This window comes from Xiphophorus hellerii, chromosome 8 (genome assembly GCF_003331165.1).
Source record: "Xiphophorus hellerii strain 12219 chromosome 8, Xiphophorus_hellerii-4.1, whole genome shotgun sequence".
NCBI classification, from domain to species: domain Eukaryota; kingdom Metazoa; phylum Chordata; class Actinopteri; order Cyprinodontiformes; family Poeciliidae; genus Xiphophorus; species Xiphophorus hellerii.
The window spans coordinates 17888063-17911314 of NC_045679.1; the positions used below are offsets into that span (position 1 = coordinate 17888063).

At 37.5% G+C, this 23252-nt stretch overlaps 2 protein-coding genes across 3 annotated transcripts in view; both read left to right on the plus strand.

The window, feature by feature from the left end:
- The first annotated feature begins 1425 nt into the window (after positions 1–1425).
- tmem250 (transmembrane protein 250) lies at positions 1426–4475 on the plus strand. 2 transcript variants are annotated; one of them, XM_032568871.1, is made up of 2 exons: positions 1426–1635; positions 1869–4475. In XM_032568871.1, the coding sequence occupies exon 2, from the start codon at positions 2021–2023 to the stop codon at positions 2438–2440; it is 420 nt and encodes a 139-aa protein (XP_032424762.1). In that variant the 5' UTR covers positions 1426–1635; positions 1869–2020; the 3' UTR covers positions 2441–4475. The 2 variants fall into 2 exon arrangements, with proteins under 2 accessions (XP_032424762.1, XP_032424761.1); XM_032568870.1 differs by having other exon boundaries at positions 1426–1624.
- A 9782-nt stretch (positions 4476–14257) lies between these two features.
- The window catches only part of nacc2 (NACC family member 2), a 36668-nt gene continuing 27673 nt past the window's right edge, over positions 14258–23252 (plus strand). Inside the window, exon 1 of the mRNA XM_032569162.1 lies at positions 14258–14678. The gene's annotated coding sequence lies outside the window, so the exon portion shown is untranslated. The remainder of the gene's footprint in view (positions 14679–23252) is intronic.

Sequence of the window (23252 nt, forward strand, 5' to 3'; positions counted from 1 at the left end):
TTTACGGCTGTAGAAAATTTATGAGAATTTCACATGTATTTCCATTTCCCACATGTAGCTCATATTTTCAACATGTTATCAAGTATTTTTGTTCATGTGTGGTAAACTTGTGGTCACAAGAATACCACATGCTCATCACATGTGATCAGATCCTTTCCATGTGCAGATCATGTGCTTGTGCTTAGTGTCATACCCTCATCATGTGTGCATGTACAAGTATGTGGAGCATCTAATACCATTTAAACTGCAAACCCAGGCATTTATATTTAAGAATCCAGCAGTATACCGTAATTATACTGTAGCAATCCATAGTGAGTTGCTCAAAGACACATTATGAGTCTTGGGTTATTATAAGACTGTTCATTTGTTCCCAATTTTTTCAGTTTAACTTTTTGCTCCTTTTTTTATCTGTTTATTGTAGGAGAGGTGTTGGAGAGATGGAGTTAGGTAAAGGCAATTCTGCACAATGATATAAGTGTATGTTCTATTTTGTCTATTCTGTGTTAAAGCTGTCTTCTAACACCTCCACCATGGTGCAATGCAAACCAAGACGAAGTGTGTTTCACTCAGTCTCACCAGCATGGATCGTCATACATTATGCCGATACACGTTATGCAAATATCTTCAATTTCTTAAAACATTCAATAATAGGCCAGGAATAGGAGTAGGAAGTTTGAAAAGAATGGACTGATACCAATTTGTGGCTCATGTGTCCCAAATGATATACATATGGTATGCATCTAAACATGTAATAAATATATGTACACCTTGAGTGTGCCATGTGATACACATATCGGTAGTCGTGTGAAAATATTTGATACATATAAATATCAGATGCGGATTTCACTATGACTGGGCCAAGATTTCCCCGCAATTTGGTCGTGCTGACTTAGGCTGCCGTATTGTTGTAAAGCTTTGCTGTTCAACCAAGTCTATAGCATGTAGAGTCTTATTCCTACATCACCACATCAGCATCAAGAGGAGGCTGACAAAGCACACCGCACTATCTATCTTTCTGCCCTTCCAGAAAACTCGTATGATTTCACATTTAAAATGTTGTACCACGTGTAAACTCGTTTGTGATCCACACAAATATTCATATGTGAAATTATGTGCCACATGAAAAAGCACAGGTGGATTTGGAACTGATCATGGTGGGAGGGGGAAAAAAGTCATACACGGTGAACCAGCATGCTCACCAGCTGATAGATAGATAGATAGATAGATAGATAGATAGATAGATAGATAGATAGATAGATAGATAGATAGATAGATAGATAGATAGATAGATAGATAGATAGATAGATAGATAGATAGATAGATAGATAGATAGATAGATAGATAGATAGATAGATAGATAGATAGATCGTGTTCATCGATGAACACTGTCCCTTTAATTCTAACGCTGACGTCACAACACGATGACTCGTTTATTTTGCGACCGCACCGGCTCAAATTCTCTCTGGCTAAAGCTACATCCATAGACAGAAAAATATAAATCATAGTGTGAATAATACCAGAAGTGATGCTTCTTGGGGAATCTTCCGCTCAACGCTTCAAAATGTAATTCAGCCACCAGACGCCTCGGAAAACAACAAGCCCCAGTTTGCTTTGAATCAACACGGTCTGTTTCATGTATGATCCTGCAGGCATTCTTGCATTTTCTGCATGCCGCTCTGTAGTGTTGCTGTGATTTACCTGAATGTGCGTCAAAGTACTTCGTAGCTGTCTCATCACACCTGAGAATGCACCGTTTGCATAAGTCTGCATTTTGTGTAGCGTTTCTAACACGTTTTGCATTTACAAAAGCATTTACAGGTTCCAGTAATAAAATCTGTCTATGATCATTTTTGCTTTTCTTTTTGCAGAGTTTTGTTGCATACTAAAGAGGGAATCTGGAAATTCCATTAGCATTCCTGAGCTCCTTCACTAAAGCCGGTCTGGGGGCTGGAAGCAGGTCCCACTGTGTATCCCCCACTTGTCACTCCTGTGCACCACACTGGGCTCTAGTAGCCCCTCCATGCCTGTGATCCCCATCCCACGCAGGGTGCGCAGCTTCCATGGCCCCCACACCACCTGCATGCACTCTGCCTGCGGCTCGGCGCACACCAACAAGCTGGTGCGCACCAAGTACAACAACTTTGACCTTTACCTGCGCTCCCGGTGCATGTACAGCTTCCTGCGCTTCTTGCTGTACTTTGGCTGCAGTCTGCTGACCTCCCTTCTTTGGGTGCTCCTCTCTGCCCTCTTCTTCCTGCAGTACGTCAGTGTGCGCGTCCTCCTTCGGCTGCAGTACAAGCTTTCCGTCATCCTACTTCTGCTCGGACACCGGCGCCTGGACTTTGGCGTGCTCAACGATCTGATTATCTACAGCATGCACATCACCATGTTTCTGGTGGGGGGACTCGGCTGGTGCTTTATGGTGTTTGTGGACATGTAGCTGAACTGCTGAGAATGTTGAAAAGACTGAAAGGGCGCAATGAGGAGGCATCACACGGCAACTTGAGCATCATGTGGCGCTAGACGGGAAAGTAGCTACCTGTGACATTTTTTGCGATGCAACTGTTGCTCAGCTAAGACTTGTCATCCTTAAAAAAGAAATTCTGTCTTGCTAGACTTCTGATCCATTTAACACCAAGTCACATCACTATTTCGTCTTTATAAACAAACCATCAGGATTCTGTGTACTTGATCATTGCCTACTGGTTTGCTTCCGTTGCTTATTAAATGTTTTGAAAAATTGTGTAAATAAATTACCATAAAAATGCTGAAATAGCACATAGAAACTTCTTCAAATCTCATTACGATCAGGGGAAAAAAATCATATTCCGTCTTGTTCTTGTTGATTGTGGTTGACTCATATACTCATATTGACTCGTATAAATAATAAATTATAGAATTTGATTAAACCAACCATAGCTTTGACTGATATATATTTTATATGATGGTCAAGAAAGCTCATTTGCTTACGGACAATTACTTTGAACCTTCAGTTGTCAAGGCCAATAAAAATGGAAACATTTTCACTAAAATGTGAGACGGCTGAGAAAACAAGTATGAAACTGCAAAAGCACAACATGGCAGAGGAGCGCACTGACCTCCGTCCACCTGACCGGCAGTAGTTTCAAAACTCTAGCTCCTGACCCACAAAATAGCAATGGACACTTATGACCCCAAGTTTTGATTGAATTTATACTTTTTAATCAAATTCAATTAAACAGATGAAATAAAAATTGGATAACAGCTTATATAATTTCAAAGAAATTGCCTTTACTCACTTCTAAGTGCAATTTTTTTAAAACCTTTTCTTTTTTAATAATTAAAAATTAAATATGTTTTACCATAATCCTTATTCAATTAAATTCCTAAAGAGGATCCCATTACGCCACACAAGTTGATTTGTGACTTCAAATGAAATTCCATTTTAAAAATGTACTGAACAGCTGTTAAAAAAAATCTACATTGTTTCTTTTCAGTTAGAAAAACTAAAATTACTTTGTTAAATAGTTTGTCAAATTAATTAGTCTGCATCTTAATGTGAGCAGACAACAAAGACATTTGTTGGATTATTGTTTAATGGATGGAGGTCTTTGTATGCAGTTGTTTGAAACCATATACATCCAATATGGAAAAAACAATACACTCAAACTTACTAGAAGGGGACCAGCAACTTGTATTTCATTAATTTGTAAACCATTTCATCAAAATAAGTGTTTGTTTTATAAAGCTATGACTAACTATAACAGGAAATGTGAAGGTCACAGTTGCATGAAATACTGACGTATGACTGTATGATGCAAGTTTGTCTTTTGTTTCGACATATCTTGAGGTTTGCTCTAAAAACCACAGATACGTTTGGCTATATTAGGCCCTGTGCAAACATTATCTTTTAAATATACATTTATATTCCAGATTAAGTAAATGTGCAGTTATATGTCAAACCATGGAAGCGAAAAAGGAGCACTGATGTGTGATTTTGTGGTTAGTGTGACATTTAACATGTTTTTTTTTTTTAAAGTTATTTAATAAATATTCTTGTCTGTTGCATTGTTATTTAAAATGCAAAGCCAAGGGAATGTGTTTACCATGCAGTCCTGCACCCATGATATCATGCCTCGAGCTGTGTCATAAGAGTGTGTGACAGTTCAACTTGAGAACGCCTCTGGGTCAAGTGTTCCATCAGTCGCTCTTCACATGGTCTCAGAGTCGCTCTGACAGACTTCTCTGTTTAGCTTCCTCTGGCACACAACCACAACTGGACGCCTCTGTTTCTGCCAAGCATAACAATGGACATGGCTGGCTCCCAACAGCCTTATATAGCCTCATTTACACTTGGCATAAAGGAAGCTAACAGGAACTGCTGAGACCTCTGGCGGAGCTGAAATATGCATTTTAGTACTTAATTCTAAGGAATTGAACATTTTATTTAATATAGAATTTGGTTTTAGTTTTCTAATTAAATCAAGCAAAAAATAGTCTGGAAATTGTTTTAATGCCAGCTTTAGATCTGAACTTTTGACACTAGCTGGTGGGCTGACTGAGACATGCTTGAGACCCATTTGGCCTCTGGCTGTAAATGGATAATCGGGGCAACAATAAGCTTTTGTGCACAGGATAAACACATCATATGCCTCATATTCTGAGTCTGGGCTGATCTAACTGCTCGCATGAACCACAAAGAAGTAGTTTTGGCAAGTCATCACCCCTTTTCATTTCTTCTTTTTTGCTTTAAAAGCTGGAAGTTGTTTGCTTAGTCTGAGTGACTTGCCAGACTTAATTAATCACTTGTTGCATTTGTTTCTGCAAAAACCATGAACTTCTCACCTTGTTTGCCATATTTTCCATCAAGATTTTGTAACAGTTTTTACAAATACAAGTGAGCTGGAAACCACACAAGATCATATAAAATGTAAATAATAGTCTTTTCCAGGTAAAAACAAAAAAAAAACCTCAATCTATAACTCACTTTAAAATGGCATTAATGGCGACTAAGAGTATGTCATTCAGTTTTACAAGAAAAAATTAAAACATTTTTAGAAATATCTTCTTGCCAGACTGTAGTGCAGTCACCAAAATACAGCAAAAAGGCTCGCACCCCTAGAGATATTACGCCTGATTTTCTCAGAGGCAAATGTTATGTTTTAATAGCCCTACCTAAAACATTCATCCAGCCATTTTCTAACACCCTTGTCCCTAGTGGGGTAAGGGTGCCTATCTCCAGCTAATGTTTCGGACGAGAGGAGGGGTACACCCTGGACAGGTTGCCAGTCTGTCGCACCTACCTAAAACATAAAACATTTATTTATTTAAAGAAAAAGACTAACTACTTTGGGGTGTGCTCTGGGTTACGTGCTACTGTCCTGGTGAACCCTTGCCAGCATCTGTTCCAGATGTTATCAGTTCAGATTAAAAAAAAAATAATAATAATAATAATAGCGGCAATGTTTCTCATATTTCCTCAAGCTTACTTCTACTTTGCTCAGTAAGTAAACTGTAAGAAAACATTGCTAGCTATTACGACATGTCAAAATAAATATGGTCTCTTTGACATTTTTCAATGTCATAACCTTTCATCTGTGTTTTAAAAAAACAACATTTAGTGCTAATATGAAAGAAAAGGTAACTTTTTTCTTTTTTTTACAAAAAATAGTAAAGGAAGACAAGCTGAACAAACAACAAATGATAAAGATGCCACATTTAGCTGCTGTTCGCTAAAAATAATATTTGGAGATTTTAATCATCTGCATGACAACCCTTCTTACTATGGCGGGTTGTAAAATAAATTAGCTCATTGTCCAGTCTAAACGCCAGTGGGTAAAGAAAATAGGCCTCCATCTCACGTCATGTTTATACCCCACAGAGTTAAAATCTCATGGATTACTAATTAGAAGGTTATGTTAAAATGTTAATCCTGTTTTGTTGTTCTTAAGCATGGTACGATATTTATCTGTGAAAGGTACTACATAAATAAACTTTACTTATTTACCTACTTAGTTATATTATTGTTTCAGAGTAGTCCAAACAGACTACTCTTAGTTGCATTTAATAAAGAATCTGCAAAGGCAGCTAAAGATTAAGGTGTGGGAAAGGAGATTTTTTAATTATGAAAACCTAAAAGCATATCAATAATGATAAATTACCAAAACAGCCATGGAAATATGCTAAAAGCTATTACTGTTACAAGAACTGTTTGACTTGTTTGACTGTTGCAATGCTATGCAATGCTATGCAACAGAGAAAGGCATAAATTATATTCAATGTGCCATTTTCTATTAAAACTTATGTTTTTTGTGTGTTTGTTTTTTAATGTAAGTAAGTAAAGTTTATTTATAAAGCGCTTTTCACAGACATAAAATCACAAAGCGCTGTACAATAAAAATCAACCTTAAAAACCACACTGTAAAAAAAAACGGCCTCATTTTACGGTAAAAAACTGGCAGCTGAGTTGCCAGAAGTTTACCGTCTTTATACGGTAAAAGTCTGGCAACCAAAACTGCCATTTTTTTACCGTATTTCTAAAATACGGTAAAATTCTGGCAACCAAAGCTGCCAGTTTTTTACCGTATTTCTAAAATACGGTAAAATTCTGGCAACCACAGCTGCCAGTTTTTTACCGTATTTGCTAAATGCAGGATTTCACCGTATTTTTGAAATACGGTAAAATTCTGGCAACCACAGCTGCCAGTTTTTCACCGTATGTTGTAAATGCAGGATTTTACCGTATTTTTAATATACGGTAAAATTCTGGCAACCACAGCTGCCAGTTTTTTACCGTATGTTGTAAATGCAGGATTCTACCGTATTTTTAAAATACGGTAAAATACCGTACTTCCTAAAATATTTTAAAAAAAATAAAATGTGGTTTTGCCGTAGTAAATACGGTCATGCTGACTGAGGCATAATATCTACATGAGTGAAAAACACATCCAGACTGTATGATATATTGACATTTTATTGTAAACCCTCCCCCCCAAAAAAAACTTATGGTAAATTACTGGTCTCTGTTCCTACCAGAATTTTACCATACAAATTATAGTACAACAACCAAGGAAGTGTAACTTGTCAAGCATTTCTATACAGAAAGTTATAAAGAAAATAATTTCTAATTAAACAAAAATACAGATTACGAGTAATCCACTTAAAGAAACAATTTCTATTTAAAAAGTCAAGTTAAAAAAAGAACTGATTCTATTTTATGTCCAGTTTCCTCACGGTATTACTGAGATCTGGAAAACAAAAACAAAACAAACAGTATGTGTCCACATAAGAGATAACATATTGTAGAAGACAAAATGGTGATAAAAGGATTCTTGTTCTGGGTTGAGAGTCACAAGTCGCTGAGATCAGACGTTGCTCAGGATGGTTGTAGTCTTCCCAGTCACAGGTTGAAATTGAGACTCGCATGTTGTCAATCGGGTGTTTCCTCTCTGCTGGAAAACAAAAAGAAAAAGTTAGAAAGATGCACTACATGAACATCTTATTCGCTTAAATGTTTGTTTCACCTTTGTTGACTTGCATATGGACACAGGTACTTCAACCAGGTGGTGTGATCATTTCTGACTGAAAATTCAGTAGTTAAACCTTTGTTTGTTGTCAACAGGTGTGATCCTCTGGTCTGCAACCAGACAAAATACACAAACTAAAAACAAATATAACTGTTTTAGGCAATTTATGAAATAGATACTCACCATTTATCTGAGTCTCATGAAGGCCAATAGGTTGTCTTCAACCATTTATGTAAGTTACATTTCCTGCAAGCTAGCAGAAACAAAGCTGTAAATGTGAACACTTTTCATACAGGCAAACAAATTGATACAGCTGAGACAATTTATGCTAGGTTAGTTTTTCTCAGTCACTTTTGGTGCATTTCTCGAGTCATTGTTGGCATTTACAAAACAGTAAGCGCATTTCTCAAAACAATTTGTAGAAACAGGAAAAATAGCATTTGTTTGCTTTCAAAATCCTTAGTTCAGCTCTTAAAATCCTGTCTGTTAACATATCAGTGACTCAAAATAATAAGTTATAGTCTCTCTATGTACAGATAAGACAGTCAAATCGATTAGTCATGAGAAGAGACTACAAAAGGATCATTTACGCCAGTGTTTCTCAACCCTGGTCCTCAACGCCCCCCTGCTCTGCATGTTTTAGATGTGCCTCTACTCCAGAACAGCTGATTCAAATGATTGGATGACAATCAAGTACTGCAGAAGCTTGTTAATCATCCAGAGATACAATTCAGGTGTGTGGCAGAAGGGAAATACCTAAACCTGCAGGACAGGGTGACGCTGAAGACCAGGATTGAGAAACACTGATTTACGCTTTTGCTATAATTTATTCATGGACCATGCCATGGTGATTCAGAAAGAAAAAGACAGAAATGCAGAGAACAAAAAAAGTAGAAAAGGAGCCACAGGACAATCTCCTCAAGGAAAACTGTACAGTGCTGTAGAAATTACATTACATTTTAATTTCCATAGTCACTTTGTTCCTTAACTCCACTGAGGAATCTTTTTTCCTCAGTGGGGTTAAGGAATGAACAGTAGGGTGGGAGGACCTCCATCAGCATCATGTTGTGGGTCTCAGCCATGTCCTGATGTTGGACTGATGGAAACTGGCAGATGTCCTCAGCCTCTTCTGACTCTTCTTCTGCTTTCCTCCCAACTATTTCCTCCTCAGCCTCACTCCTCTTCTTCTCTCTGGCTGTTCACTCTGCCCAGATACTTGTTCATCAGTTCTCAGACATGTAACATTGTGTTGTGTTCTGACTATATAGAGCATAATGTTGCCAACTGATGGTTCACAAGATGCACCTCCAATCTGTTTCAGAAAACTGGTTGATCGTTGGTTGAGCTAATGGTTCATACACTGACCTGTTAGAGAAACTCAGGACTCACTTGGGAGCAATTTACCAATTCAGGACAGATTTAGAAAATAATAGAATATAAATTAATTAATATATGATTCACATTATGACAACTTTAAGACTTATGCATGTTAAGACTTACACAATGAACTGATGCTATTTTGGAAGTTGAGAATTCAACACAGACACGTTGTTGTCCTGTTGTCCTCATTTTCTGTATACACCCTTTATCCTCCGGGTCAAAATGACCCGTCTTCAATAAACCCCCAATATAAGCAGCTTAATTGAATTTTAAACACCAAATTCTATCTTGTATATTGTCACTCACCACAAAATGTGTGAATACTTGACTTTTCCCTCTCCACTTGAATTTCTATAGCTTAAGAAAAAAAATGTGCAAAATGAGTTTCGAATGCATTTTTATTCATCACAGTGACTAATTTTCTTTTACTTTTCTCCAGTGAACAAGAGGATGTACAATACAAAAATATGAAAAATAACATAACCCATTCAACTAATTGGCACATGTAGGGCAGTATGCAAGTGCACAGCCTTTGCAGATATATTTCTTACACCTGCAGCACACAGTATGTGTTTTACAGTCTGAGGGCAGAACTGACATCTCTTCCTCTTACTTGGCTTAGCTGAGGAAGTGGCTGTGGTAGATGGATCCTCAGGTTGATCAGGAGCTGCTGCACTCTGAATAGCTTTCACAACTGCTGCTGAGGCTTCTGTGTGGGGGACATGCTTCCTTCTTTCAATGAGTGGAGTTACAAGTGCCTTTCCTAGCTGCTCCAGGAACACCCTCTTCTTGTTGTGCTTATGAGACATCCAGGTTGGGTTGATCTCTATCCAAATCACAAAGGCATTGTAGGAGGACACATCAATGATGTTGTGGAAGATGACCAGGGGCCAGCGGGCAGTCATTCTTCTGCAGCTATATGCTCCAATCACCTTATCTAGGTTGTCCACACCTCCTTTGTTTCGGTTTTATTCCAGGATGATGATTGGCTTCCTGTCCTCACGGTCACTAATGTCGCCGTCTTTGTGCAGTGTGCTCAGAAGAACTACATTCTTGTTTTTCTTTGGGAGGTAGGAAACTAGAGTGGTGGTGGGTGTGAAGGCAAACTTTGAGGAGAAGACCTCTCTCTCCTTTGACCCAAGCAGTGCAGGTGGGAGCTCAGGCTTGTTCTTTTGAACTGTACCAACCATGGTGATCTTCCTCTTCAGGAGCTGCTGTCCGAGTTCATAAGAGTTGAAGAAATTGTCACATGTCACATTGTGACCCCTCAGTCCCTCTGTCACATCAAGCACAACTCGCAACCCCTGGTTCTTCTCTGGGCATCCACTGGTTGACTTCCCAGTATAGACTTGCATTTTCCAAGCATAGCTTGATTCAGAAGCCACCCATGACTTGATCCCATATTTTGCTGGCTTGCTGGGCATATACTGCCGGAAAGGACAACAACCTTTGGACAAAAGACATTAGCATCAGTGATTAGTATCAGTGTCACAGAAAACAGTCAAAGAAATCAATAGTGAAAATCACTTTTATTACAAATATGAAAACAGATTACCTCTAAATGGAACCAGTTGCTCATCCACTGTTACATCAGGCTCTGGATTGTAGAGGTAGGGCAACCGCTCCACCCACTTGTCCCATACCTCTCTTATGGCTGCAAGTTTGTCTGTCATACGTCTTGCTGGTCTTGATTCACGGTCATCAAATCGCATCAGTCTTGAGTAGGTGTGAAAGAGTTTGACTGGCATTGTGGCTCGGAAAATTGGCCTTCCACTCTCTGCTCACTTCTGCTACTGATTGATCTGAGACACAACTAAAACTTTGTAACATTTTATGGTTTGTAAATAACTCTGTGACCTTGATTTCAACTCCATTTGCCTCACGGGTCATTTTGACCTGAAGACCATCTTTGTACCTTTTTTTGTACAGCTTACATGGAAATGAGAATAAAAGCAACACTGAACTTTTTCTATTGTCTGGGCCAATCTAGGAAAAGTCTTAAAATCTCAAGTTAAAAAAATTACATTTAGGGGATTTTTTGGGGGGGGGGGGGGTTTAACACAGTGGCGGGTCATTTTGACCCGAGGACAACAGGAGGGTTAACATATTTTGATCAAGACGATAAAAGCAAATTACAATTATAAAAGCATAGAAGTGTACATAACCAGCTACATGATGTACAAAAGCAAAACTTGCAAAACTAATTGTTTTGATGTGCAGAAGTGACACAGTAATTTGAAGATTGAACAGGTAGTTTTAAGAATTTCAATTCTGTTCTGAGAGATGCACCCAAACTGAGAAAAGCTGTAAAATATTAATATTTAAATTCTCTTATCTTCAAATCCTTCAACTGTCATGGACCCAGTGACTTTAGTGCAAGTATTTTGGGTGTGAGAGTCAAGAGGTCAAAGGAAAATATTAAATAATATCTCTGATGCCAAGCTTTATACTTCTAAGTATTACCAAAATATTGAAACAAAAGCTAACATGTTCTTCAGAGATTTAACTTGCATGCATGAACATTTCACACTCAAAGTAATTCAAATTAATTATTGAACCAAACTTGGAAAAAGTTGCTTCTGCCATTAACAATAACTTTAAGCACATGTAGTCTGAAGTAGACCAGAAATATAATCTATGCAGCCGTTCCTACAGAAACATTAATGGAAGTGTTGCATCTGTGAAGATTAAATGTTCCATATAGTAAAAATATCTAGCTGCAGTGCATGTACATAAACAGCATGGCTCAGAAACTACACATTTCTTTGTCAGTTGGTTAAAGTTAGCTAACTTCAGTTGAAACCGTGAAAGGGACTCACCTGTGATGTGTTGCCCTTCTCCTCCTGAACGTGCAAAAATAGCAGAAATTTGATTTCAAAGACAGTAGCAGCATCTTGACAAGGACCAGGCCTACTGGGCTCTCAGCACCCTAGTTAGCAACCTTAGTTAGCACAGTGACTTTACTGTGTTGAGTTCAGGACACCACTACAGGAACAGAGTTAAAAGAATCTTGCTGCTGATGCTGAAGGATCAAGCAGCAATGCAAACTAGATAATTATTTGTTTACATGACAAATAACAGTCTCCATTTACTGTAAACCCTACTATTTATCACAATAACAAAATGAAAAACTCTCTAGACCAGGGGTCCCCAAACTACGGCCTGCGTCATTTGGTCTGGCAATGCCGGATCTGGCCCGCCTCCTCATACCAGAGAGCATTCAGTGTATTTTTTCATATATTGTATTTTCTGGTTTGTGGATTTCTCTTCAACCACCAGGGGGCTCTTGAGCAGATGTTAAACTAACTTTCCCTCAAATATATACTAGTCAGTCCCAGTCACCGTTTCACTCACGGTTTTTTCCATTTCCATTCTGGGTAAATATCTATCTAAAAGCGACCGCGAATGTGTCGTAGTCAGCAACCCCCCCCCCCCCCCCCCCCCCCCGTCGACAGTTTCAAAGACAGAACAGCCCCCCCCCCCCCCCCCGCCGACAATAAGTTTCTAAGGTATCTTTCTCCAAAAACTAAGACCGGCCCCCGAGCAGAGAAAGGAACAGCTATGTGGCCCTCGCAGGAAAAAGTTTGGGGACCCCTGCTCTAGACTATTCTCTACTAATAGCACAATATTTAAAACCAAGTGTGGGATTTGTGAAACTTCAATGATGGGTGACTTTACAACTTGTATGATTTTGGATAACACTAGAATTGTTCTTTATTGAAGTTTCACAAATCAGATAAAGGTTTTACAAATCCCACACTTGGTTCTAAATATTCTGATATGAGTTGAGAATAATCTAGTCCAGATTTGAAGAGTCTAGGTGTTGTAGTTTTTTAGCTAGAGTAAATTAAAGATGCTGATTGCAGTGAAAAATTAGGTGGAATTGCCCTTTAGCCATTTCCCAAATTGGAAGCAGCAATTGGAAACCAACTTCAGCTTCATTCAAGCAAGAGGGGCTAACATACAGTTCTCTTAATGTTAATGATCAAATGCTCTCATAAATGATGGTGGCGTTGGCTGTAGGAGTTTGCTTTGCAATCGGTGGATCGCCAGATCGATGCCTGGTCTACTGCTGAGATTTCAGTTTGGTGTATTAAAGGCATTATTAAAAAAGAAACCAAAATATCACACCAGCATTCTGTTCTTTGTAAAAAATTATTTTGCAGTCTTGTTTACGCTTTTACATTGTAGATCTAAACATCAGCAAAATTTGTAATTTTGGCTGATTGCTACTGTTAAGTTTAGGGTAATTAACTGCTGGCAATATTACAATTTTTTAAGAACTTTACAATTACTTATATTTTTACACTATATTTCTGTATTTTCTACATTCGTGACTGTCACAATTATTTAGGATATATGTTTATTCAGTTATGATAATGCCATGTATTTTCTACGGCAGTATAATGCTGTGAATATTCTGGTCAGTAACTGCTGGCATTTTACAATTTTTTACCGTAAATTTACTGACTTTCTTTGCAGTTTCGACTTACGGTAGTTCCATGTAATTTCTACGGTAATGCAATGTTTTTGGATACGACGGTCAAAAACTGTTGGTTTTTTACAGTTTTTTACCGTAAATTTACTGACTTTTTTTACAGTGCATACAAAACACAAAACTCTCAGAAGAAACAACAAAATCAAGAGATAAAAGCTTGGGAAAATAAAAATGTTTTGATTTTTTCTACATATTGAATATGTTTGTAATGACAGATATCTGTCTCATTTCCCATTTGAAACAATCTTGGTTAAATGAAAATTATTTTAGATTTAAATCGGTTTGGGGCTAATCTGTAAAAAGTCTGCATACAGACAGACATCAATTATGTATATATGAATATGTATGGATAAGGCTCATATATTTATTTATTATATACATACTGTATATTCATTGAATGCATACATACATACATACATACATACATACATACATACATACATACATACATACATACATACATACATACATACATACATACATACATACATACATACATATATAAAACAATGTTGACTTGAGGTCACTCCGCCAGCAGTTGGCGCCTGTAATTTAGGAGAACAACACACATGCGCATCATGTATCCTGGGCTGTCTTCTTACAGTGACACGTGAGATACCCACACATGTCAATGTAATTCAGGATCTCCTTCGTACTCCGACGTCCTATTTACAACGCTTTTGTGTTTAAGTGCGGCACCAAACACTGAGAGAACAAACTTAGACGTCATTTAGAGCTCTTTAACTAATAAACAGTACAGAAGAGTACACCTTTAAGCCCCCAGAGTGCACCGAGTTCGTGTATTCGTGCATAAAAAAAGGAAAGAAAGAGGCGCATGATATGACAGTTCATTTACAGCGCAGACCACTGTTGGACAGCGCGTGTACAGTAAAGTGGGGGACCGACCATGTCTGCGTCTTTAAGCAGAACTCTATACGGACTGCTGCATGATGTCAGCCTGCTCTCGGTCCGTGCGCTGCTCGTGTGAGAGCCGCATTTTACTTCCTGCACAGGGACAGGAGCGGGCAGAGAAAGAGAGAGTGGGATAGCAAGATGGGGGGACGAGCGGCCGAGACAGGACTAAAAGTGATAGAGTGAGCCAGCGGACGAGACGAAGGAGGAAACCCGGGCCCTGCTTGTCTCTTCTTCTTTTTTTCCTTTTTTTTTTTCCTTTTTTTTTTTTTTTTTAGAAGAAGAAGAAGAAGACAAGAGAATCCTACAAAGTTTAGGGGTTATCCAGCCTACCACATCTGCGCCAGCTGACAGCCTCAGTCTATGGAATAGCGACAAATCGGGTAAATATATTCCCAACCACTACCCTCCTCTCTTGGCGTGATATACATTGCCTGTTTTGTATGACGCATAGGTTTTACCATGCATTACTCTCTCGATTCTCTACCTTTATTTCTCACTCTGCGAGCTGCTGCATGTCCCGACACTCTCCTGGCTCTACATTAAAATCATCTGCAAATTCGCTGCTCATCCCTAAATAAAAGTCAACACTCTACAACTTTAATAAGAAGTAATAGGAGCTTTTACGTGGAGGAGCAGCGACCCCTCCGCCCCTCCCGTCCACTTGAATGCGTAAAGCGCGACTGTCGAAGAATTTTTTGAAACTCGAAAAAAATCCGGTGTTGATGTTGGACAGCGCTTTAACCTCAGGAAGGAGTGTTGTCATTAGTGTCAACTGTACAAGGGGTAGAATTGGCATGATGCTATGATGGGGCTTACGTCATAATTTAGCCACAAATAAATATATAAATAAATCAATCACCAGCTAGGACTGTAACTCAATAAGTTGCGAAGTGGCATGTCTATTGCAGGTATGGGGGTGAAAGAGCGAGGTGGGAGGAGATAAGAAGACATTATTGTCAAATAATGTCTTCTTATCTCTATTAATACATTAAATATGAAACTTTTTTTTAAAACAGCTAGACAAAGAAAAAATCGACTAAAGCAATCACAAAATAGAGCAAAAATAATCAATCTTAAATAGGATTATATAATAAACATAAAAATAAACCCTGAAATGTTGGTTTTAACCTTAAATTATTCAGAGGCAAGTCTGATTTGTGGTGCAGTTTACCTCATCTGAACTTTGTCAGACACATCAGACCATACATTCAAGGCCTCACTCCCCCACCCCCCACCCCCCTCCACCCACATACACTCACACACTTTTTCTTTTTATTGTGTGTACAAGAGTGCAATGTGTGGCTAGCCAGCAAGTAGTTTGTGGCAGTTTTTCTTCATTTCCTGTTAGTGTTCTTTCCTCAGCAAACACTTTCTATCACCATGTTGTCAATATTGTTGTCTAAACGGTTGCATTTTGTGTATATCCAGAGGTTATTTGGATCCTAACCTTATAAATCTGAGCTTTGTAATTTAATAATTTGTTGAAAAAGGGTTTTTATTCTCTTTTTTTTTTAGCATCCTGGCCCCAAATCCCATTTCAGTTATATCTTCAAATAACTGGCTTTTTTTTCCTCCAGAGTTAAAAGATCACAGTGAATAGGAGCATTTTTATTTGCTTGTAAGAGAACTGTAAAATCAATATATATGTATAGGTGCCCCTAGCTACCCCGAGGCAAGACAAACACAGGTTTGTTTTTCCTTCAAGCCGTTTTTATCATACCCACGCTCAAATACGAGGAAATCGTTTCTGGGGATGTAGGCGTGTGCTGCAAAGTTTTGTTTTCTCTCGTCCGAGTTTATCACAACATACGTGGAAAATGTGGGAATTTATTGTTCTCCTGAACGGACTCCTTCCAACAGTCAACCAGCATTGAATTGGATGACTGCCATAGAGTTTGTGATTGCTCTCAACAGCTGTATTTGTCTGTTTGTGTCTGTGTGCATCTGTGTGAGTTGGTGGTGCATTAGCGTGTCTCAGGATGCCCTTGTTCTATAGGCCTCTCAGTTTATGGCTTTCCAACGAGGCCCAGCAGTGGATGCAAGGCTGGGGGTGTCAAGAAGAGAGAAAAACATTTTTTATTATTATCTTTTGTTACATTTTTAAAGGGTATTAACAATAAGAATAAAATAAATATTTGGACTCCAAGTAGAGAAGATATTATTTGAATGTTAAAAAAGTGTACACTGGCATGTATGGATTTCCTAGAAGGAGATTCTAGGTAGTGTAGTTCATGACTAGATAAACCTGTTAAGCAGTTGGGGGAAAACCAACTAAAACTATTTACTTCATCCCCATTTCCTTTATCCGTTTGTCACATCAATAAACTACTGTAGAAGATGTCTATTGATGTCTAAATGTAAATTAAAAGTTTAAGAAACTTAAAAAGCAAATATTTGACTTGTTTTTCTGGACTAAGAGGTGAGAGACTGACCCACCTAGAATACACAAAGACAGTGTTTGGGGGGGTTCTATAGTCAACATCTCTTTCCTATTAATTATAAAAGTAACAAAATACATGAAGTGCACCAACCTGTTTCTAGAAACAATCTAAACTGTCTCAGTTATAGATTTATGATTTTATTTTACCCTTTAAAACAGTGCAGTGATTTGCATATATTTTAAGGATGAAAGGACTGAATAGTTGTAGTGTCCAGCTTTTTGAGTAGTAAGACTTTTTGAAAAATCAAAACTTAAAAAATGTGTCAACCTTTAAAGTATGTCCTTCTAATTTGATATGATGACACCCTGACATCTACGCAAGTTCAGAACAGCCCTGGAGCTCTTTTCTGTTTGGTATAACTTTTCATGCCAACAACTAGTAGGTGTGAATCTTACAGGGTGTAATATGTACTTTGATCATGTCTGAACCAAAGCTTGATATGTTTAGCTAATATTCAAATGGAGAAATTACTTAATCACCATTGTAGATAAATACCATTAGAGGCAATAAAATGTGTGTAAAAAGTAAAAAAAAAAAAAGTGAAAAAGAAAGAAACGAGACCCGATGAACCATTGAATTGTTTTCATGGTGGAGATGACTGATTTTGCTTTTTGCTAACTTGTTTAATTAATCACAGTTAGTGTACAAGGCTCAGTTCTGTTGGTAAATGTCAGTACATTGGTTTGTAATGATTAAATATTTTGCATAATTTTGAATTGAACTACTTAAAAGTCCTGAATGTATGCTGGTTAAGCAGCTAAGTTGCTAAAGGTTGTGTGAAGGTTGAAGCAAGTGTTAACTTTAATCAAGAAGTGTTTTTACTTACCATAAGCATATTTTTAATATAATTTTATGAATCTCGCCGTTTTATGAGTGGTTTTGGTAAAATCTATAAGTCTTGTTCATGCAAGAGGAAGGTTGGGTTTTTGAAAGCTTCCATTGGTTCATTTTAAATAACTTCTTTAGCATAAAAAACCCAGACACGTTCGTGCTTTAAGATAGTGGTTTGATGGGGATTTGTATACATAACAAAGATAATGATAACATCTTTTCTACTGTCTTACTTTTAAACTACCCCGCAACTTCTTTTGTCATTGTGTGTGGAAGTGTGTGTGTACACGTGAATCCGTCTTTTTTTTTTTTTTTTTTTAATGAAAGTTAATGCTTGGTGCTTATCCCGCCCTCTTTTTACCCATGTAAACATGTGTGAAGGGTGTGTTTAGATGCCCATAATTTTCTTTGGGCTGGAATGACTCACTCTTGATGGGTTGCGATACAGAGCACCAGTCATACATCATATTCACAAACAATAGTGGAGCGCTTTCTAGGTATTGCTGGGCTTGTTCGAGGAAAACCCTGAAGGATAAAAACCTGCTTGGCCTGTTTTGTTCAGGCATGTTGCCATTCGTGGAAAAGAGAATTCAAACAGTTAAGAGTAACTGTGAAAACATGTCCTTGTTTTCAGTGTAACTTTAGACAATTCCTTAAAAAGACAGACATTATCACACCAAGAGAAGTTAAGTTGTGACGGGAACTTCGATTTAAAAGTTAATGTAAATAGATTAATTACAGGAACAAATGCTTGAAACCTTGACAGCCTTGACTTTGTTTTATGGTTTTAATCTGCGCTCTCAAATATGGTGCAAACTCAAAGTAATAAACACCACACATTTACTCAAAGAACAAGCAAAAGAGTTGGCACAAACTGAACACTAAAATGTGCAGGTTTTTTTGTATACGTTTTTATTATCCAGCAGAAGAGTGTTTTCAAGAAAAAGTCATCATGTGTAGATGTTTTAATGCAATTTCCTCTTAAAGATGGGTAAAATACTAAAGAATTAACAGTGAATAAATGTTTCTAACTTGAAGATCTTTACTTTAATATGTTTTATTAAATGTTACAGGCTGTTTTGTCTCCTAAAAATGTATTATGAAATTAAATTATGTCATTTTTTCACTTACCTGCTCACAGAGTTTCAGCCACATAGGTTTGATTGAAACAACCTGATAAGGTGTTGAAACTAAAACTCCTTCTATAGGTTTTTTTAATGTTTGGAAAAGGTAACCCTGGGGCATTAATATAAACCAGTTCATGTCAGTGTAGGAGGTTAACAGGCAGAATTGGTTGTTAATTATTATAAAAAACCTTTAAGAAGTTGTGATTTTATCTTTGTAATATAAAGATTTTCAGAATTAACACACCTTGTTACATCACCAGAGGTCCTTGCTGGGGGCTAGAAATGCACTTATTAGGCTTTTCTAGCCCCCAATGTCAATCACTGGTTTTTGAGTTAAATTATAGATTTTGCAGGTGCTCTCTTGCAACAATAAATTAGTGCTCCCAGTCACTACTGGGATAGCAGGTGTGTCAAGATGAAAGAGACATGGCTGTTGGAACCTGAGGGCAAGTTCATGGAGACCAACAACCAATCATCAAACATTGTGTGTGCTAAACGGCAGACCTGCTGAATCTAAAACAAAAAAAAAACCAGAGCTTTGACTTTCACAAAAAGTTGAATTAGCAGGGCTATGGAATGAACTTTCTGCCTATCTTCGCACTGATTGTAATATCTCATGTCACATAGTTTAAAGTGGACAACACTGCGAAAAACCGATATTAGCGATATCGTGAATTACAGCCATTACCGATAAGGCCTGTAAAAACAGCAATAAATTAAACATGTGATATTTATTCACCTGTTTGCATGGAGTCTTGGAATAAATCATTTTTTTTGTAGTTAAGATGTCCCTTCACCCTTTAAAAATAATACAACAGATGGAAGTTAAAACATTTATTTTCAATAATTTTAGGGATGTTACCATCTCTGTCAGAGGAAGCTCCATCTAGTTCATTCATAGAACCAGTAAAGAACTGTTTCTTTCACCAGGCCTGATTTGGAGCTGAAACAGCTGTGTTGAAAGAACTGTTGTTGGAACCCGTCCTGGGGTTATTTGAAGGATTGACACTCTTCGAGAAAAATAGATTCAAGAGGAAATTACATTGAAGTTACAGAGATGTGTTAAGTTGGATTTAACTGTGCTTACATTCCAAAACATTATTATTTCACACCTACACTACACTAACACATATTACAGAATAGATTAGCTAATAGTAATGTAAGATTGACGCTACATGAATCTTTACTGGTGTATGTGGGGCTGTTTTCCTTATGTGTTCTGGCCAATGCAGCCATACTTACTAATAATTTTAATAGCTTTAAATTTGATATAATTTGTATGTAACAAGGGACACTGCATGCCTAATTTATTTTTTATTTACTTAAATTTAATAACTATTTTTGTGACCACTATTTAACTCTGATTCCCTTAGGGTCCTACTGCTATTTAAGTTACAACAGTTAAACTCTTCCTAAAAAAATATGCCAAATGTCTTTTTATCTTTTTCTTCTCCCGAGATTTGCATTTTTCACTGTTGTTCACCAGCATGCCAATGTTCTGATGTGATTTTTCACAGAAACACTTGTAACAAATCATCTAATGTATCAAAAAAAAAAAAAAAGTGAGACATTTCAACCATCAGCTGTGGTGGAACATTGTGTTTGCATGATGTTCTTCTTTTTTTTTTAAATATTATTTCACTTTTCTAAATATAATCTGCTATTGACTTGAAGAACACACATGCAGAGAGAGGATTTTGCAGCCAGAAATCCAAGTTTGCAAAGTACTTTAAAACTATATAACTGTTACTTGCTGAGCACAAAGATGAAGTTCTTGCTGAAAACTGTGAGAAAATATTATAAACTGAGGTGAAAAGTGTGAGGCACAGTGAATCGGTAAAAGCCTATAGGAATCTTCAAACGTATTTGGCTGGCTCTGGCTCTCTACGTGATTTTCAGGAAGCCTTCCAAGAATTTAGACAATGAACAGTAAACATGGCATGTTCCTAGAACAATTCCACATTAGATCTTAGAGATCACGTGGCTCTCTCCCTCTCTGTCCTTTTTTTTTTTTCTCAGAACGGACTGCCCCCACACCACACTCCATAGCAGATAACTAGCAGCAAAGTCTCATGTTCCTTGTGTACGCACTGCAGTTACACTTGACAAGGAACTGGCGCAAACTGACAACAGTGCTATAGTGCACACTTTATGGGTGTGTGGGGGTGTGTGTGTGCATGCGGGCCTCTTTCTCTCTTTCACTTTGTCTCAGAGATTTCAGCTAAGTGGCATATTTAGCTGTTGGCAGAATTCCTAGGAAGATCACATGTCATGAATGTCGTGCCTGTGTTGTGTGGGCGTATAAGTTTAGTGGTGTGATCGTGCATGTCCATGCAGTTGTGCATGGATGGAAAAAGATTATTAAAAAGAAAAGAATGCGAAATGAAAGGCAGCATATGCACATGTGATTGCTCCAAATATTTTCAGCATGAATAGAAGCACGTAGCCATGGCAGTGAATTACAAAGTACTAAAAAGTATGACAAGGACGTGTTGCTGAAATAGTCATGAGATTGAATTCTCCAAAAGGATGAAAAATTAGATTTCTTTACTTAATGATACATCATAGTCAATAGTGTTTTGCTTCATTTAATGGTTTTTGTGGTATCAGTCCATTAAAATTTAATTTAGCCTAAATAGTCTTATAGACAAGTTGTTTCATTGATCTTGTAATGTAATGCTTTAAAAGCTATGAAAAGTTGCAATTTGTATATTTGGACCTTCTGGCTCCAAATGTTTTTTTCTGAAATTAAAGACCACTTTTTAAATGGGGTCATTCCTATTTACAGAGCTTTGATCTTTACATTTTAGAGAAGGCTCTCCTGACTTTATTTGAAGTTAAACTATTCATTTAGGAGATAATGGAGACAAACCTGAGGAAATACACATGCACACTCTCAGAAGGACCTAAATAGAACCATACACCAACACAGACTTATGCAAAAGTAGTCAGTACAGAAAGAGCACTCTGTGTGACCTTTATTCTGCAGCCCACCTTAATTTTCCATGCTAGTATGCTTTCTACCATACATAATTAAATTGCTGCAAACTCCAAGCCTCACTCAAGGCTGCTACCAGTAAACAAAACCTGCTAATCAGTATATAAGATAATAGCTGAGGAAAGCAGATAGGCAGACCCTTCCTCTGTGATGATGACCTATGTTGTGCGTGTTCTTCATGTCCTAACGGCTGGACAGAATGCCTGACAGGGCCAGTGGAAAAAAACAGAAGTGTGAGGTAAGTAGTCATTGTTGCTACTACTCTTCTTACTTTCATTACCAAAGCTAATATCAATACTGCACACACCCTTACATCCAATAAGCGTGAGAGATTTCCTGATTTGTTTGGGATTTCTAACATAGATGATAGTTCTGTGAAAGTTGTGAGTCTTTCTCACAGTTCTGTGTTATTATTGTAACGCCCTAGCCACACTTATGTTAATATTTGTGTAAAGATATATTTTTCTTCCATGTTTGGAAAGAAAATCTGCATCTTGCGATGTTTTGAATGTCTATGCTTCAGTAGGGTGCAATAATCTTGACAAAAATGTAAAAGTTAAATATCTTGATGTAGTCTAAAGCAAAGTAGGATAATCCTTATTTATGGATCAATGCATATACTGGGTCTGATTTTTTTACTATGCTAAAACAAGAAGCGAATCAGAAGAATGTGCGATTTGTTGATGAGTTCATTGACACAGATGTGTCAAGTATTGACAGTGTTGAAGTGTGAAGTATTCCACAGATCACCGGTTAGCTTAAAGCAGAAGTTATCCACACAGATTGAACAAAGATTCGTACTTGTCTTTGAAAAGGGAGAACAGCCGTCCAATGAATGTAAGGAACTAGATAAACCGCTGTTGTCAGATTGTTTTTGTCATATCTTTTCACTGTTATTTTAACAGTTTGTGTCACATTAGTATATGCCTCAGTATATGGCTAGTATATGGCTCAGTAATCATTAGTAATTCTCATATTTCTTGCAGCAGCACAGACAGACACCACACATAGTCCCTCCACTACATATCAATTCCTTGTTACCTTTTCTCAGCTTTTCCAAGAATTAAATACTGTACTGCATTTTAACATTAATATAAAGATGTGTGTTGAATTAAACTCTTGGCCAGAATGTTTAGCAACTAAATGGAAGCCAGCTGATTCAATATAAAATGTATACAGATTTCTCAGTTGAGAACAATGTGAATTATACTTGCAGAGTTTTAGTTTCCAAGAATGAGCTCTAGCGCTGGGATATTTCTGCACTAGAAATGTACAGTGCATGTAGGAACATGTTGTTAATAACATAAGGATTTAAATTAATCACTTCCTAGAAGCACTTGAGGAATGTGTGGCCCACCTTTAGCTTATTGGTTTGTCTTTGCTTTAGGAAACCTCCATATGGAGGTATGAGTACTTTACTCATACCCAAATGAGCCACTTTACAGATGACAAGGGATTTCCTTTTTATTTCCTTTTCTCATTTTTGCGGTTCGAGAGCCCCAACCACTTTATATTTCTTTATTCATCTCTGACTACAGTCAGAGATACACAAGACGT

Coding starts and splice junctions, on each gene's coding strand:
- tmem250 (XM_032568871.1), top strand. CDS start 2,021: ATGCCTGTGATCCCCATCCCACGCAGGGTGCGCAGCTTCCATGGCCCC.